The following is a 17,813-nucleotide window of genomic DNA, read 5'->3' as shown; positions in this document are numbered from 1 at the left end:
GAGCTTTCCACCAGCAGCACGGCTAAAATCCCCATAATGCTCAGTAATTGTATGTAAATGACGGTGCAGAGAGCTCGGCTAATGAAGTGACCTCTCTCTCTCTCTCTCAGGAGTGAGTGGGACTGAGAGCAGTGTGTGTGTGTGTGTGTGTGTGTGTGTGTGTGTGTGTGTTTAGGGGGGGATTCAGGAGGTCCTGTGAGGTCCGGTGAGGTCGAGAGGCCGAGTGTATGATGATCCTGACGCCTTTCAACGCTATCATTAATATTCCTGAGGGAGAAGTGCCGGGCCGAGACCGTGGACAAGCGAGTGAGTGGCTAACCTCTCGCTTAAAAAGATCTCGAACACACACACACACACACAGCTGAAGAATGTTTATTAATCTCCAACAGATGTCACAATGCTCCAACTTCACATCGAAATCATCAACCTGCATGTATCAGCCTACCGTGTGTGTGTGTGTGTGTGTGTGTGTGTGTGTGTGTGTGTGTGTGTGTGTATACATTGTCCACCACTGTCTTATGGAACCTTATATGATAATGAGACTCCCTCTGTCCAAGAAAAAAAAAATAATAAAAAGAAAAGGGGAAAGTTAAAAATTAAAAGAGTAGAAAAGAAAGAAAGAAAAAAAAAAGAAAAAATTAAGAAATATAAAGTGCATGAAATGGGGAAAAGGGAAAAATAGAAAAGAGAATGAAGAAAAGAACAGAAAAAAACTGAAAAGAAATGGAACAGAAAAAAGGGAAGCAAGTTGAGGAAAGGAGAAGAGATGAGAAACAGAGGGGAGGAAAAGACAAAATGGAAGGAAAAGTTTATAAAAAAGGGAGAGATGAAAAAAGAAGAGGAATAGAAGGGAGGAGAAAGGAAAAATGAGAGGATAAGAAAGGAAAGTGAAGACGAGTGGGAAGGAAGGGAAGGAAAGAATAGAAATGGAAAGGAAAGAAGATGAGAGGAGTGGAGAGGAGAGAGAAAGGAAAGGAAAGAAGGGAGAGGGAAGTGTAGCTGTAGCAGTGTGTGAGCGTCTGGTGAAGCGTCTCAGCACTGAGCAGATGTGCAGATGTGAAGGTGTGCAGGTGTGAAGGTGTGCACTGAGAAACCGGTGTGTTTGTGTTTCGTTTGAAAGTGTGTAACGAAAGCGATCCATCTTTCTCCTTCGCGCGTCCATGGGGACGGAGGAATAAAACCCCCCGTTTTAGCGTCCCGCATCCATCACGTCTCTCGGTCCATCGGCATGAGGACACGCTCGGCACCAAAACGCTCCGAGCTCAAGTCCCCACCCCGGAGAAACTGAAGGTGGCGCTGTGGAGCTCATCTCATACTCTGCAACAGAAGGTCACTGTGGGACAGCGCTAGCATTCAAACCCAGGTTTCTGCTCAGAAACACCCACTGAGCCGCTAAAAAGGCCGTTAACGAGCTGTTAATGAGCTGTTAATGAGAGCAGGAGAACCCGGAGAACGTGCGCTGCTCACACTCGCTAATATCCAGGCTGGAGCTGGGCATGAAAGGGGGATCTTTTCTTTTTCCTCCCCCCCCCGGCATGTATGCACCACTGCTGCTCGTCATGAATTAGCGCCGTGGCAACGGAGACAATATGACAGCTGGACACGCCTCCTAAGACACACCGCTCGAGCGACACGCCTCCTTACGACCCGCTTAACCTTCACCACGGGGAGTTGGGGGGGGGGGGGGAGAGCAAAGAAAGAAAAGAAGAAAAACCTGAACTGAAGTGCTGTAATTATTTTTATACAATAGAGACTTTGGAGAAGAAAATGAAGGAATAAAAGAAAAGAGGACAGAAGAACAGTGAGGGAAAAATGGAAGAAAACATTAGAGGAATGAATGTAAGGGCAGCTAAGACCAGGGACACGGAGAACAATTACAAATCGAAAGAGAGAAAGAGAGGATGAGAAATGTGCAAGTAAAACAAAGACATGGGGAAAAAAGACAAAGAAAAATAAAAGGAAGAAGAAACAATTAAGGGGTTTGGAAGAAAAAGAAAAATAGAAAATAAAGAAATGATGAACAGAAAGAATCAAGATCGAAAGCAAGATGTAAAGTGAAAGAAAAGAAATGGAAAGGAGAGGGAGGGGGAAAAAAGAAGGAAGGAAGAGATAAAGGAGGAGTAACAAATAAATGTGTAAAAAGCAAAAGAGTATGAAGAGGAGGAGATGAAGAACAGAACAAAAAAGAATGAGAAAAAAAGAAATACAAGAAGTTTAAGAAATATGTGAAAGAAAGGGAGAAAAAGAAAAAGAAAGCAATGGGGAAAGACCTGGAGTGTAATAAGATGAACCAGAGCTGAAGAAATTAAACGAGTGAAGCTGATTAAACAAATAAATTTCTGACAGATCTGTGATGTGAACGTGCAGCAGGAGCGCGGAGCAGGAGTATGGATGAGGTGCACACGGCAGCAGTGAGGAGCAGGAGCGTGACCCGGTCAGGCTCGGCCCGGTCCCTTTCTGAAGGACGTGACGGTTTATCGCAGCATTAGTGGCTTCACCCTCATCACATGGACTCTCATCTCTGCCTGAGCGCAGCTTCATCACCCTGACTTACCGTGCAGCAGCCTGACTGATAGAGACCTAGAGGAACCGGAGATGAGGATGAGGATGAGACGGACCTTACACAGGTTTAAATCAGTAAAGTGGAGAAGCTGAATGAAATCCAGCAGAAGATGCGTACAGGAGAGTCAACAGGAGGCGGCACCGCAGCACTGCTCTCACTATAACGATATAAATGCCTCCTTGTGCTACACGTTTAACAGCAACACAAAATGAAGGCCTCATGACATGAACCCAGGGGACAATCCGTGATCTCAGTTGAAGACGACAAGAGAAACCCCAAGAATCTCTAGGAGTCGGAAATGCTCTGCATGGAAGCGGTCCAAGATCCATCCACAAGTTTTACATTTACATTGCATTTGGCAGACGACCTCATCCAGGGCGGCTTCCATTTTATCCCATTATACATTTGAGCAGTTGAGGGTGAAGGGCCTTGCTCAAGGGTCCAACAGGGACAACAGGGATTTGAACCTGGGACCTTCCAAGCCGTAGTCCAATGCCGTAACCACAGAGCTACCCCTGAAATGATACTCCAGAAAGGCTGAGTGTTGTCACTGCAGCCAGGCAGAAATTTGGGGCCAATTTTTTATTTAATTTTAATATCATTTAATAAAAGTATAATAAATGTGTTGAAACTTTATTTTGCTCTACAATATTTTTTTAAGCCATGGTTTGTTTCTTTTGCTATTTTAATATGAGTTCATGTAGGGGGCCAATAATTCTGCATCTCCTGGGTCAGCGGTGCCGTTTTGATATCGTCAAGCTATAAATCCCGCTCTGTTTGGCGGTCTTGTGGTGACGTCACCTCCGAGCCGCTCGTCAAAATATTACCGAGAACTCTTTCGCGTTTGTTTCTCAGCGAGACGCTCCGTCTTTGGTGTCCACTGGACCTGTCTAAATGACACGGAGAGTGAAAGTTAGAGGGAAAGACAGGATTACTTTGGGAGGGAGGGAGAGACGGAGGGAGAGAAATAACTGGAACCCAATCTGGCCGATCCAGACGACAGGATTGGAAACCGGAGCCCAAGGGTGTAATAACCTATACACCTAAATCTGATATCACGATCCATTTGGGTGTCGAGGATGGAAGGATAGAGTGAGGATGGATGGAAGGATGGAGGAGACCCTGCCTTCTCCTCTTTCCCTCCATGTCTCCTTGCCCAAGAAGCGCCAGTCACATAAATACCCACAATGGCAGACGTGGGCGTCTCGGTTTTCTGTCCCGTGTGCGTTCATTCATCGCTGGAAAAAAGGACGAGGAGAAAAGTTCGGCAGAGTCCTTCACTCTATTCTTCTCGTTCCTCAACGTTCTCAAAAGATTCACACAAAACTGAGGAAATGGGTTTCAGAATTTTACATTTTACGGCACATTTGTACAGGATCAGGCTGAGACACCTGCATTCAGTCTCAATTAAGGAAACTGTTTCATAAGTAAACTTAAAAAGCTAAAAAGGCAGATGAAATCAAGAAAAGAAGAAAAATACAGACTAGGAAAGAAAAATTAAGGAAAGAAAAGGAAGCATATGATGGGGGAGACATGAAGAACAGAAAGAAAAATTTAAGTAAAGACAAATGCAGGAAAAAAAGACAAAAAAAGAAGAGAACTATGAGAAGAAGAAGAAAAAAACTGAAAAGGAAAAAGAAAAGGAAATGACAGAAAAGAGGGAAGAAAAGACTGGAAAGGAAAACAAGGGCAAAGAAAAAGTCAAAAAATAGACAAGGAATGAACGGAAAGGGAGAAAGGGAAAGTTCTGACATTCCACAGACATGGAAAATAAAAGACAATTGAAGAAAAAAAAAGGGAAAGAAAACAAAAAGAAACAGTAATGAAAGGCAAAGGAGAAGAATGGAAATGAAAAAAAGAACAGGAAATAAAGCAAAGTTTTGTGTTTTATTAAAGCTGCAGTAAATAAGTTAACGAAGTGTGTGTAGGTGGTTCTGATTGACCCCTGACCCAGTGACCCCTGTGTCACGCCGCCACACTGACGCCGTGCTGACGCTCCTGATGCTGAAACCGACTCGGAGTGCTCGTTACACCACCTCCGTTAGCGCCCGGATGAGACCGGTTCACTCGTCTTCCTTTCATCGTTATCTGTTCTACAGCTCATTAGCGTAGCGAATCTGTCACCCTACCGCGTAGCCTCCAGAAAGCCAGAGGAAGTGCCGGCCGCAGCCACGGGAGGGAGTCGACTCGGGCCTCGCCTCGTTACTGGGAGAACCGGAGAAGAGGGAAAGTACGTGACGAAACATGTGTAACCTCTGTGTAATGATGATCGTGTCATCGAGTCAAGACTTTAACAGAGTTAACAGATAAGTGAGATGTAACCGCTAACAGCGAGCGATTTGGAGGAAACATATCGTATCGTAATACTGATATGATCTATATCAAGAGATTTGGGTTCAGTGAAATGTTTATTTGAGAATTGAATGCTTAATAATTTGTCACCAGCTCGCGCTTATTGCATCGTCTAAGAACGGATTAAAAAGTCGATACTGAGAACTAAAATTATTAACCAGAACAAATAAAAGCTAAAGAAACTTAACCGTCTGGGAAGAATCACACACGTTACTTCTTACGTGTAATCAGTTCAGAAAAAAATTTAACACCATACTTGACGATGAGAAATGGAGCGTAGAGGGGCGTAGTGGAGATCGCTAGCGCCTCTGGTGACCGAATGTAGCTTATCGAATGTAGTTCGATCGCGTTTTTATGGCATTACATTATCAAAAACTGTGCGTGTTAAAAGCTTTCGATTGGACTTTTTCTCCAAACTCTGCGATCAAATTACTCTTAAACCCACTCATTACACACACTTACACCAGTCTCAAAACACCGCAAGCACAATTCGCCCGAAGATCGCATGCTCACTGTCAAGATTAGTTTGGGACTTTTTGGAGGCATTTGAGGGAGTTAAACGTCACCGTTTTTTTTTTTTTATCTTACAGGTGGCACTATTTACACATTATCGTCCCGTGTCGAAGTGATTTATTTGTTAAGTTGGTTTAGACATAATAATTATGGTGGATGACAGAGATACACACTGCTCAGGTAAATGTTAAACTCTTGTTTTTAAAGTTAGTTTGTAGTGTTTAAATGCTGCGCTCAGCTTTTATGTAAGAAAACTAACGTTATAAGGAAGGGGATAGATTCAATTACTCACTAAACTTTTTTTAAAGTTTAAAATGGTAATAAAATCAGGTGAAAATGTTATCTCAAATCAGGATATTTATAAAATCGTAATATTTACAGAAATGCAATTTTAATCAAATCAGCACCTGAGATTTGTGATATCATTATATCGGGAGGCCACTCGTCCCTAACCTACAGTAGCTAGTACAATGCTGAACACATAAGGTAAAACAAACAAACAAGCAAGCAAACAAACAAACACAACCAAGCAATGTTCATGCTGCCTGGCATGTTAGTTTATTTATTTATTTATTTATTATTTGCTTACATGGCTGTATATTTACACATAGCTATTAGAATAACTGTTTTTAGTTTGTTTGTCATTTATTTTTCTCTCTTTTTCTCTCTCTCGTACTTAAGCATTCTCTTCACTTTCCTTGTCCGATTCTTTACTTCTCTATTCTTATCCTTTCTCCCTCTCCCTCCTTCGCTGCGTTTTTCTTTCCTGTCTTCTCAATCTCTGGTGTCTCCCTCTCTCTCTTCCTACATTCCTCCCATGTCCATGTTTGTAGACGGAGCCGATATAAACCTTTGCTCTTTCTCTTCGCTCCTCTGAAGCGCCGTGTTTCATTTTCTTACCTGTGCAGAACTTACCTAACTTTCTAGGGGTAAAAAAAAAAACTCAGAGAAGTGCATCACTGTTTAGCAGTTCAATAAAATGATACTTTAACTGAGAGTGTATAATCGGCAGCTGGACCTGGTGAGGGACAGCATGAGGAGAGGGGTGCCAATACTTTTCACCACAGCAAGATACTGATTCCAAACAGTTGTAAGTGTTTGGTCAGCGAGTGCACCATGTGTAAGAAGATTGTGTGTGTGTGTGTGTGTACCTGGCGGTATTGAGGAGCGGGTGTTTGGTCCCCACCAGCTTGCGGACGTGCATGGCTACGTTGCTGAGCTCGTCACTCAGCAGGCAGCGCAGGCTCATGAAGGACGTCGGATATCCCACGATCTTCTCTGCATCGGACACGACTTTACTCCAGCTGGACGGAGACGGAGCGGAGAACAGACTCAGGCTCCTCCATCCTCTCCTCAGAGAACCCAGAGGGCCGAGGAAAGCGAGACGGGAACGCACAGCCATCCTGAAACACCGGAGGAACTCGGATCGATCAGCTTCTCACACACACACACACACACAAAATTTTCCTCTCTAACTCTCGTCTTTATTGCTCGCTCTCTCTTTGTCTCTCTTTTCTGAGCTCAGACTAACCAAAGTTAGGATAATGCTAAAGAGATTTTTTTTTTATCTTTCAGTCTACTTTTTCCACTCATCACTTCACGTCTTTCTTCAAACTTTCTTTCCACTTCTTTTTTTCTTTCTACCTTTATTCCATAGTTGGGTCTCATATTCTATCTTTCTTTTCGCTTCTCTCCGTCCATCCTTTCTTTACATTTTTTTTGCCTGTTTGTCACAAGTGGTTTAGTCCTTTCTAACGTATTTCATTTATTACAGTATATTTTACTAGTTTATTTAATTTCTAACGTATTTCTTTTAATCATATTTATTTCTTATGCTTTTATTTTTTAAGGTCACAGGCGGTCGTTTAAGCATTTCACTGCATATCGTACTGTGTATGACTGTGTATGTGACAAATAAAATGTGAATTTCTTCATTATCTTTTTTAACTGAACCTAACTTTTAAATTCTTCGCTTTAACTCTATCTTTTCCTTTTTGTCCTGTCTATTTTCCTTTGACATGTTAAAGTTTCTTGTCTTCACTCTCTCTTCTTGTTGTCTTTCTTTTTTCTCTTCTCTCTCTCTCCTTCTTTTCCCCCCATCACATTTCTTACCTTAATGTTCTCTTTTCTCTATCTTTCTCTATTTCTCCTCCTTCTTTTCCTCCTTGTCCTCTTTCCCCCCTGTCCTATCCTTTCCATCTTATTCATCATGTCTTGTCTTTTCTCTCCTCGAGTTCCTGCTGTTTAATCTTAGTTTAATACGAGAACACGCGCGCTCCCTTAAATCCCGCCTCCTACTCAGGGATTGGCTACTTCCTCTAAGCGTGTACCCTCCCAGCCAATCGTAATCCACAAATCGCACTGACACTAACCAATCCTGTCCCGAGCTACCCGAGAACGGGTGCGCCATAAAATAACGCGTGTAAAACATTGCACAAACGACTGTCACTTTCAATGTCACCTTCTTATTAAATGAAACACATCACGTCTCCAGCACAGAACCGTCTCCAGTCATGAAATAACTCTTCCGCTTTAAATCCCCGTTGTTAGTCCACCCAAAAAGGATTTACATGTATAAAATAAACGGCTTGCTTCTAAAGAACTGTCACAACTGTATATGCACCATGGCTGCCATCTTGAACGACTTGGCTTACGGCATGTCGCAAAAAAGAAACCCGGAAATGACGTATTTCGTCGTCTGTTTGCAGCAGTGGAATGAAATCGACACAAAAAAGTTTAGAAATGTTGATTTCATTTGTTGTGTAAATATTAGTTTTACAATACAGACAAAAAAGTCTTTTTTGTGAATTAAAAATATATGAGTTAAGTAATGTTCCATTCGTACAGTGACATTTTGGCTTAATCATACACTCAGGTTGTGGTTTTGTGGTTGTATTCAAGTATATTCTTTTTTTTTTTTTAATAAAAGGTTTTCACGGTTTTCTTAAAATGTAAATTTTCTTAAAACCCATATATACTAATTACCATTTCAAAAAGAATCATTAATTTTTAAATTAAATTTAGCTTTACGATATAGTTAAAAGACATATGATATTTTCTGTGATATTCTGACCTTAGGAAAAAGACTTGAGAGAATAGATTGTATAAAATAAACTAAAGAAAAGGTAAAAAGGGTAAAAATGTTTTCTAAAGAACTGTGTGAGCTTTGGGTGGCGCCATCATGTCAAGGCCATTAATCCATAAATTGGTGGAGCGAGCAGAGCCTGGCTGTTGTTTGGAACACGCCTAATCAGATACCCACAAACTAGCGATCTAAGCTTTAGCATAGCTAAAAGCGGCTAATGTTAATTTATCCATCCATTTAGGAACCTCTGTAGTCAAACTAGGAACGGTGAAGGTCAATGGTGACTGTTGTATTTATTCCCATTTTACAACCGTGGTAGGACCTCAACATTCACACACTACAGACAATTTGGGAACGCCAATTAAGGTAATCTTAATGTCTTTGGGCTGTGGGAGAAAACCGGAATGTGCAGAGGAAACCCACCAAGCACAGGTAGAACATGCAAACTTCCTGTGCACAGGTGGGAATTAAACCCTCGGCCCTGGAGGTGCAAGGCAACAGTGCTAACCATCACGCCACCCTTCCGCTTGCGTTCATTTATATGCTTAATGCTAATTTAATTTATAATAAATGTAATTATTTAAATAAATAATTAAATTCAATCACATTTGATTAACCCCATCAGCTGTACCCTACAAGTCGTCCTGGATCAACTCCTATATTTCTTGTGGTGAGTTAAACTACAATGATTCCGCAGCAGCTGTCACTCAAATCAGCCAGGTCCCTAATTGTGCATAACTTTATGGTTTAATATAATGTTCAATAAAATAAAATTAAATTAAATTTGAACAATTGTCATTGTCGCAAAGCAGCTTTACATCATTATAAGAATTATGGAATGAAATGTGAATGTGTATGAATTAAAAGTATAAGATTGTCCCTGGTGAGCAAGCCGAGGGCGACGGTGGCAAGAAAAAAACTCCCTGAGATGGTAATAGGAAGAAACCTTGAGAGCAACTAGACTTAACAGGGAACCCATCCTCATCTGGGTGATAACGGATATCAGGGATTGATCTGCAGTCATGCTGTATGTTCGGAGGCTGGAAGTTCAGTATAACAGGAGATGTGTTTAAGTTAATATGGAGTCCAGTTCGTTATTGGAGGCTTCGGTAGACTGTAGGAAACTCATGTTCTGAACTATCAAGTGACTGCAGTGACGACTCCTCAGAGAACAACTGTCTGCATCAGGACCGCCTCCGTGGAAAAGTAAAACCGTCCCCAGTTGCCACACGTATCCCAGACAGACCACACTGGGCATCCATGTGATGAGATCTCCAACCAGAAGTGGGACACCAGGAGGAGTCAGACAGCTTCAGAGCGCAGAGGGGGTCTGGATCACTGGCAGCTCAGAGACATGTATAGTGAGAGTGAGACACAGAGAGGGAAAGAGAGAGAAGAGGAGAGAGCAGAAGAGAAGGACTGGTCACAGTCATATAATGTATAATGTAAATGCATATTTACTGTAGAGTGCAAGCAGAGACTCCGGCAAGACTAGCTATGATATCATAACTAAAAGGGAGAGCCAGAAGGAAACACAAACATGAGGGGGAACTGAGATGTAAAGCGACCAATCACCTCACCGTCAACAAACCTGAGTGATCAATGAGAGTGAGGAAGACAGCATCCAAACATACCAGTTCACCATAATACTCTACGTCCATGAGTCCCCCAGATCTGCTCCTTTACCTATGGCAAATCTATTTATAAAAATGCTTGGCTAAATAAATAGGTTTTTAGCCTGGACTTAAACACTGAGACTGTGTCTGAGTCCCGAACACTATTTGGAAGACTATTCCATAACTTTGGGACTTCATAAGAAAAAGCTCCGCCCCCAGCTGTAGTTTTCATACTACGTGGTACTGACTAGCAGCCTGCATCCTTTGATGGAAGTAGGCGTAGCGGCTCATAAGACACTAGCAGTTCGCTCAGATACTGCGGCGCGAGACCATTTACGTCAAAAGGGAGCCAGTGCAGTGAAGATAAGATAGGGGTGATGTGTTCGTATCTTCTGGTACCAGTGAGGACTCTCGCTGCTGCATTCTGAACTAACTGAAGCTTGTTTATGCACCTAGTTGTTAACTGATGAGTTTGATAAAACTTCACCTTCTGTACAGACGTCATGAAAACAGTTTTTTATACCAGACTGTAAATATGTTTATTTCAGTTTAGAACTTTAACATGGTGCTCTATGGGGATTGACTTACTTTTATAGCCAGCCCCCAGTGGACATAATTAGTACTTTACTGTCATTTTTTTTTTTTACCTCTTTAGAGCTAATTTAATTCTAAATGTTGCCGTAATTTCTGTTGAAACAGGAACATGAAACAGGAATGATGGGGCATGTTCAAGTGCTTAATCAGCCAATAGCATTGAAGATATGTTGTGTGCAAGGCACGCCCCCTGAAGGTGGGACATTTGCCTTCTAGAGAGCATTTAATTGGATGAACACCTGTGTAGTACTGGACGAGTCATGAGATGAGTTAAAGAGTTCCCTCAAAACTAAATCAAAATCTAGCAAATCTCGAAAAAAATTGCTGTCATCCATAACAGTAAATAACAACGCAAACACTTATTATTGAGATTTTTTTTACATCATAAAACCTTGAATTGATCGTCTGTGACAAATCCTAATAGCTTTATTGAGTTACGCTAAGCAGATGCGCATCCTTGTGAGTCCTGGGTTTGATTTAACAAGGAATAAATCGAATAAATCTGGAAAGCAGACAGATCGTGGGGATTCACTCAGCAGGACACTTGGCAGTGAGTGAGGCAGGCACGCACAGTCTCACACACACATACATATACACACCACTGGGTTAAGAGAGAAAGAGAAGACTCTCTTTCTCTCGCACAAACACACGTGCACACACACACACACACACCACCCACCAGTCAGATTCCTTTGAAATTCAGTAAATTTGACCTTTTATTTCAGATAGGGTTTCGTTAGCCTAATTAACTGCACATGCCGCTCACCTTCTTACAGCAGCTTCTCAGGATTGTTTTATTAGAGCGGCGCACAGACGATCCGGTTACAGCCATGGACGCTTTTCGTCCTGTTTTTAGGCAAACTCTTCTATTCTCCACAAATGTACGCTTGTACGCCAGTTCACCGCCGTCACCCTGGTGGCTCCTCTACTGTACACAACCACACAGAGTAGATGATGCGTATGTTTATTTATTCTGCCGATTGTTTTATTGCTTTAATGCTAATCCCGCCGTCAGCGCCATCACACACATCTTCTTATAGAGTGTTAACTATACAAGATGAATGGCATTCTGGGTGTTTGTTTATTAATTTTATTCGTACACATGCTCATGTGAAAAAAAAAAGAATTTGGCTATGAAGTGATGTACAGTGTATGTGACAATATAGTTCTTCTTCTTCTTTATCTTCTTTTTCTCTAACAATACACAATGTTCTGAATCTTCTTTACAGAAATCCAGATGTAAATTCAGAATCATAATCGACACATTTTAGTTCTTTGTGTGTGTGTGTGTGTGTGTGTGTCCAGCTGTTTCATATCTCCTCTTAACCCCAACGTGTCAAAATTCTTCAAGTTTCTTTTTGTCATTTGAAATTTGAAACTCTCTTTTGCTCTCTCTCACACACACAAAGCAGAATATATATATTTATTTTTTAAAAGCCTTTTTTTGTTTTATGACCGCACTTTTTCCCAGCAGCCCCTCCTTCCCTCCCCATGAGACATGAATTTCATCCCATAATCATATTTGTCACTGCATTATCAGACCCACGCTCGTGTTTACCATCCCATACTCCTCTGCACTTGATCCACATTACGTTCGGAGTCGGATGGTGAGTGAAAATGAAAGTCAATCCGTGCAGGAGAGAAAAACACACACACACACACACACACAAACAGAGAGAGAGAGTCCTGGCTTGTTTTTAGATGTACGCGGTGGAGAAACTGAATCCGTGCTCGTGTGGAAAATGTTTACCACCGGATAAAGTTCTTCCAAGGAAACAATGCGCTCATTCAGCGGACGCCGGCGTCTGCTCCTGATCTCACAGACTGAGAGACACAGAGAGAGAGAGAGAGAGAGAGAGAGAGAGGGAGGTGGGGTCTTGTGCCACCAATGGTCATTAATATTTATAATCTATAGCACAGGGTTCTTAATCTATAGTCTGACAGCCTTAATCTATAGTGAAAATGTATTAACCTGTAGTATAAAGGTTATAATCTATAGCACAAGAGTCTTAATCTATAGCATAAGCGTCATAATCTATAGTGTAAGTGGTCTTTATCTTTAGTGCAAAGGTTGTAATCTATAGCACAAGGTCTTAATATGTGATCTAAGGGACTTCATCTATAATATAAGGTTCTTTGTGTATAGTTTATGGTTTTTAATCTGTATGGTAGTCATTCTATTTTATAGTCTAAAACCCTATACTGTAAGGATCTTACTCTATACTCTAGGGGTCTTAATCTACAGTGTAAGGGTCTTAATCTGTAGTTTAAGTGTCTTAATTTATAATCAAAAGTGCTTAGACCATAGTGTAAAGGTCTTAATCTGTAGTCTATAGTGTAAATGTTATAATCTATAGTACAGGGGTTTTGATCTATAGTGGAAGGGTCTTAATCTGTATTTTAATCATTCATATCTATAGTATAAAATCATATAATATACTGTATGGGTCTTACTCTATAGTGAATAGTGCTTAGTCTATATAGTAAGTATCATAATGTATAGTGGAAGGGTCTTAATCTGTACCCCAAGGGGACTTTGTCTATTATATAAAGGTCTTAGTGTATAGTGAAAGTGTGTTAATCTAGCGTATAAAGTTCATACTCTATGGTGAATAGCATTTATAATCTATTATGTAAGAGTTTTAATCTTTAATGTAATAGTCTTAAAATATAGTGTAAAGACCTTAATCTAAAGTGTAACTGCATTAATTTATAGTCTAAAGCCCTTAATCGTTGTAAAATAAATAACTTAATCTATAGTATACAGGTCTAAATCTATAGTATAATGGTGTAACTCTACAGTGTACATACATTATTAATCAGTGTAAATGCCTTAATTACAGCACAAGTGCCTTAATCTATAGTGTACAGCCGTTTAATCTATATTGTAGGGGCGGTAATGTAAACTGCAAGGACTTTAATCTATTGCATCAATCGACACTTTCAGAGTTCACTTTCAGAGCCTGGATGGGTTTATATAACACTGTAGAGTAAGTCAACTCTCCAACACTCACTCTTCGTCTATACCGCTTTATCCTGTATACAGAGGCGCAGGGCAGCCCAGCTATGGGTCATTTGAGAAGGCCAATTAGCCTAATCTGCGTGTCTTTGGGCTGTGGGAGGAAACCCACTAAGCACTGGGAGACTCAAACACCCACAGACCAGAAACGGGAATCGAACCCAGACCCAGGAGGTGTGTAGTACACCACTGTGCTGCTGTGTTAATCCACCACTGGATTTTATTTTATGCACACTTTATTCTGTAGTGAGAAGTCACTTAATCTCCAGAAAAAAAAGTTTCTTAATTGAATTAATTTGTATGATTTAAATAATGAATAAATAGAACGAGCACTTTAATCACACACACACACACTTCAGGGTTACACGTGTGCGGGTTCCCTCCGGTGTGTGCTGATGGGTTTCTCAGCTGTGTTAACGGAACCGAACCCCTCTGATCCAGGCGGAGAGAGTCAGCGGGCACGCGCGCGTTATTCCATGTGTGCGCGTGCGTCTCCTGCAGCAACAATGTGACGCGCGCGCTGATCGGTAACCCGAGCCGTGGAAGAAAAAAAAAAAACGGGGAGGAAACAGGCTCGCGCCGCGTACGGTTACCGAACAGCAGGCCCCGCCCCCTTTCTCTCTCTCTCTCTCTCTCTGTCTGTCTCTGTCAGAGCGCGGAGAGGCGGCACGCAGCAGCAGCAGCAGCAGAAGATGGCTGAGCGCACCGGGCAGCGCGAGCCCCGCACGGCGGCGTTATCCCCGTGCCTCTCCCCGGGGCGACCCTGAGACACCCCCCTACACACACACACACACACACTCCCCCTCCTCCTGTCTCTCCTCATCCAAACACAGACCCAGAGGTTCCCGGTGTCTGTCCCGTGCGTCCACGTTATTTCTCCTCACACACACACGCGCGCGCGAGGATACAGAGCGCGCGAGAGAGAGAGAGCGCGCGGGAGGGAGAGGATTTTTGTTCGCTTTAATCGCAGCATGGCGGAGACGGAGAAGGAGGGCAGCAGAGCTCCGGAGGGCAAGAGGAGCCGGAAACCCGCGCACCCCGTCAAGCGCGAGATCAACGCGGACATGAAGGTGGGTTCCGGTGGGCTCCAGGGGTGGATGCTTGAAGGGGGGTGGGTGGGGGGGGAGGTTGTTTGTTAACGCGCGTGCTCGTGACCGTGCCCGTGCACGCTTCTTCACAGGCGCCATTCACGAGCGTGTGGCGTAACGAGGTGCCGAGTTTAGTCTGTGATTCCTGCAGGTCAGCTTTGTTCCCTCATGACACACACACACACAGACATGCACGCATCACATGCATATAAACATAAGCTACGCACGCGCGTCTCCAAACACACACACACACAGTGTTTCAGTACTCCCGCTCTCTCTCTCTCTCTCTCTCTCTCTCTCTTTGCTCCAGGTGCATTAGTGTTGCCTATGTGTTTAGGTGTGCCCATTAAAAGCAAAGGATGTGTGTGTGTGTGTGTGTGTGTGTGCCCACGCGCCCACCCCTTCCCTTCTTTCAAATGGAAAATTCAGCTCCCCTTCTACTACTACAACCGACAGGGCCACTCCAGGGCATGCAGCTCTCTCTCTCTCTCTCTCTCTCTACTCACTCACACACACACACACACACGCGCGCGCACGCTCTCTCTGTCCGCGACCGGCTGTTGTTGCGCTCCAGCTGTGCTCCCGTCTCGCGCACCTTTTGTTTCCGCCGTCCAGATGTTCGTTCCTGTGCTCGCGACACTGTGCTGGGGAGAATCTCTCTCGCGCGTGCTTTGTACTGGTGCTCTCTCTTTCTCTCTCCCTCTCTCTCTCTATTCTTCTCTTTGCTTGTATTGAGTTTTGGAGATGTTTTTGTTTGTTTGTCATTTAGGGATGCACCATCTCCCTCCATCATCTCCCTCTCCATCTCCATCCATCATTTCTCCACCATCTCCCTTAATCATCCCTGGATCATCTCTCTCTTATTTTCCCCCATTATCTCTTCATCATACCTCTCTTTCATCCCTGAATCATCTCTCTTTCTTTCTTTCCTAATCATCCCTCTCTGTCATTTCTCCATCCTTCCTACAAACACTTTTATCCCTACACAATCCCCCATCATCCCATCATTATCCCTCCATCATTCCTCTCTCTCATCCCTGCATAATCTCTCTCTCTCTTTCCTCTTCATCCCTCCACAATCTCCCATTCATCCCTTTCTGTCATCTATCCACCATCACTCTTTCTCATTCCTCCATCATCCCTCAATCATCTTTCTATTATCTATCCAAAATCCCTCCATCATCCATCTCTATCATCTGTCCATAATCTATTTATTCCATCATCCCTATCATCCCTCTCTCTGATTTTTTCACTATCCCTCCATCATCCCTGATTATCCCTCTCTGTCATCTGCCCATCATTCCTTTCTCTCATCCCTCCATCATCGCTTCATCATCTCTCTCATCCCTCTCTCAGTTCTGCTTAAACGTCCTGTATATTTACTGAGCGTTAATCTTTAAAAAGTCGAGACGTCACGTGAGGCTCCATGTGCGGACGCTGCATATCGGTAAAGTTACAAAAAAGTGACGACATTCTGGTGTTCAGTATTCACTTTTTCAGTTAATCCATCCAGAGGTTGTGTAAATTGTTTTTCCCACTTACCTTTCAACTGTTTTCACTCTTAAACAAATCGCTTAAACATGACCTGAATAACACAACACATGTTCATTATTTTCTCCTAAAGTCACACACAAACTGATAATATTGTCATAGTTAATAACTAGAATATACGTATATTTCATCTTTAAGTTGAAAGAAGTAATAAATGAATCCAGTGTATTAGTTTACATTTTATTAACTTTTTAATCTTTTCCCTCGTTTGCAACCACTTTAACTTCAACGCAGTCGTCTTCTGAGATCGTTCATAAGATAACATTTCCAATAATATTATATTATGTAAAACCATGTAAGATAATCAACATCATTTCAACAAATGTATTTTTTTTATTTAATTAATTATTTATTCATTTGTTTGTATATTTAGGAAAATACTATTTAAATTCTAATGAGTCGACTTCAATGTAGACCCTCGGAAATGAAAGAGATTATAAGATGCTACATTTCTAAGATTTAGATTTTTAAAAATAAAATACGGATTTTTTAAACGCGCACAATTCAGGTTTTAAAACGGATAACGCACGAGTCAGAATTCAGACACGTCGCATCACAGTAACGTGATTTGTCCCTGTTTTTTACGCCGACCCTAAAGAGCCTGGGTTCATCTCATTTACATTTAGGCATTTGGCGGACGCTCTTATCCAGAGCGACTTACATTTTTATCTCATTACACATCTGAGCAGTTGAGGGTTAAGGGCCGCGCTCAAGGACCCAACAGTGGCAACTTGGTGGTTGTGGGGTTTGAACCTGGGATCTTCCGAACCATAGTCCAATGCTTGTTTCTGTTTGTTATTATTTTGCAACAGTTTAACATTTTATAACTGTGCAGCTGTGAAACAGCTGTTTAACAGATTGATCCTTCTGGATAAAAAGATGAAATATAAAGACAAGATATAAAGAATAAGACAAGAAAGAATCAGAGCTTATAAAACATAATGGTATTTTCAGCACTAAGTGAAACGTGTTTAAAAATATGTGGTCCAGGAATTTGCGTAATTACATATAAGTATTTTTCTCTCTCTTTTTTTTTTTGCTGTTTTTAGCGAGGACACATAAGTTGCAAAAATGACATATTTTCATATTTTTTCACGTTGACTTTATTTAACTTTATTAAAAAGAAACATCTTTTTTTTTTATCTCTGCGTAACGAAACACCACACACTTTACAGGTCAATTTTTTCCCACAAAACATCAAAATAACTAAAAATGCTTTCACTGAATTTTATTTGAATTTGTTTTACATTTTTTTTTACTGTTTTGAACAGCGTATTACCTTAAAGAATTACCTCTTACATTCCTCTTTATTTTTTTTTATATTATGGACGCCTAAAACGCATCTGAAGACATTTCCGGTCATCGGTTTCACATAAGCTACACACGCAGGTGTATCGTTATAATCTGACACACACCATCACAGTTCCAGAAT

At 41.8% G+C, this 17,813-nt stretch overlaps 2 protein-coding genes across 4 annotated transcripts in view; one reads left to right on the top strand and one right to left on the bottom strand.

The window, feature by feature from the left end:
* Nucleotides 1-8,067, bottom strand: part of pdss2 (prenyl (decaprenyl) diphosphate synthase, subunit 2) — a 31,066-nt gene extending 22,999 nt beyond the window's left edge. The window contains exons 1-2 of the mRNA XM_053502902.1: nucleotides 7,890-8,067; nucleotides 6,580-6,831 (exon numbers count right to left, since the gene is read on the bottom strand). Coding sequence (XP_053358877.1) covers nucleotides 6,580-6,830 — 251 coding nt within the window. The 5' untranslated portion in view covers nucleotide 6,831; nucleotides 7,890-8,067. The remainder of the gene's footprint in view (nucleotides 1-6,579; nucleotides 6,832-7,889) is intronic.
* Nucleotides 8,068-14,398: 6,331 nt separating this feature from the next.
* sobpa (sine oculis binding protein homolog (Drosophila) a) overlaps nucleotides 14,399-17,813 on the top strand; it is a 47,226-nt gene continuing 43,811 nt past the window's right edge. For all 3 annotated transcript variants that reach the window (XM_053502807.1, XM_053502806.1, XM_053502805.1), the window contains exon 1: nucleotides 14,399-14,812. In XM_053502807.1, coding sequence (XP_053358782.1) covers nucleotides 14,714-14,812 — 99 coding nt within the window. In that variant the 5' untranslated portion in view covers nucleotides 14,399-14,713. The remainder of the gene's footprint in view (nucleotides 14,813-17,813) is intronic.

Source organism: Clarias gariepinus, chromosome 8, assembly GCF_024256425.1.
Source record: "Clarias gariepinus isolate MV-2021 ecotype Netherlands chromosome 8, CGAR_prim_01v2, whole genome shotgun sequence".
NCBI classification, from domain to species: domain Eukaryota; kingdom Metazoa; phylum Chordata; class Actinopteri; order Siluriformes; family Clariidae; genus Clarias; species Clarias gariepinus.
The sequence above is the reverse complement of the archived record's forward strand: the minus strand, read 5'-3'. Positions and strand labels throughout refer to the sequence as shown.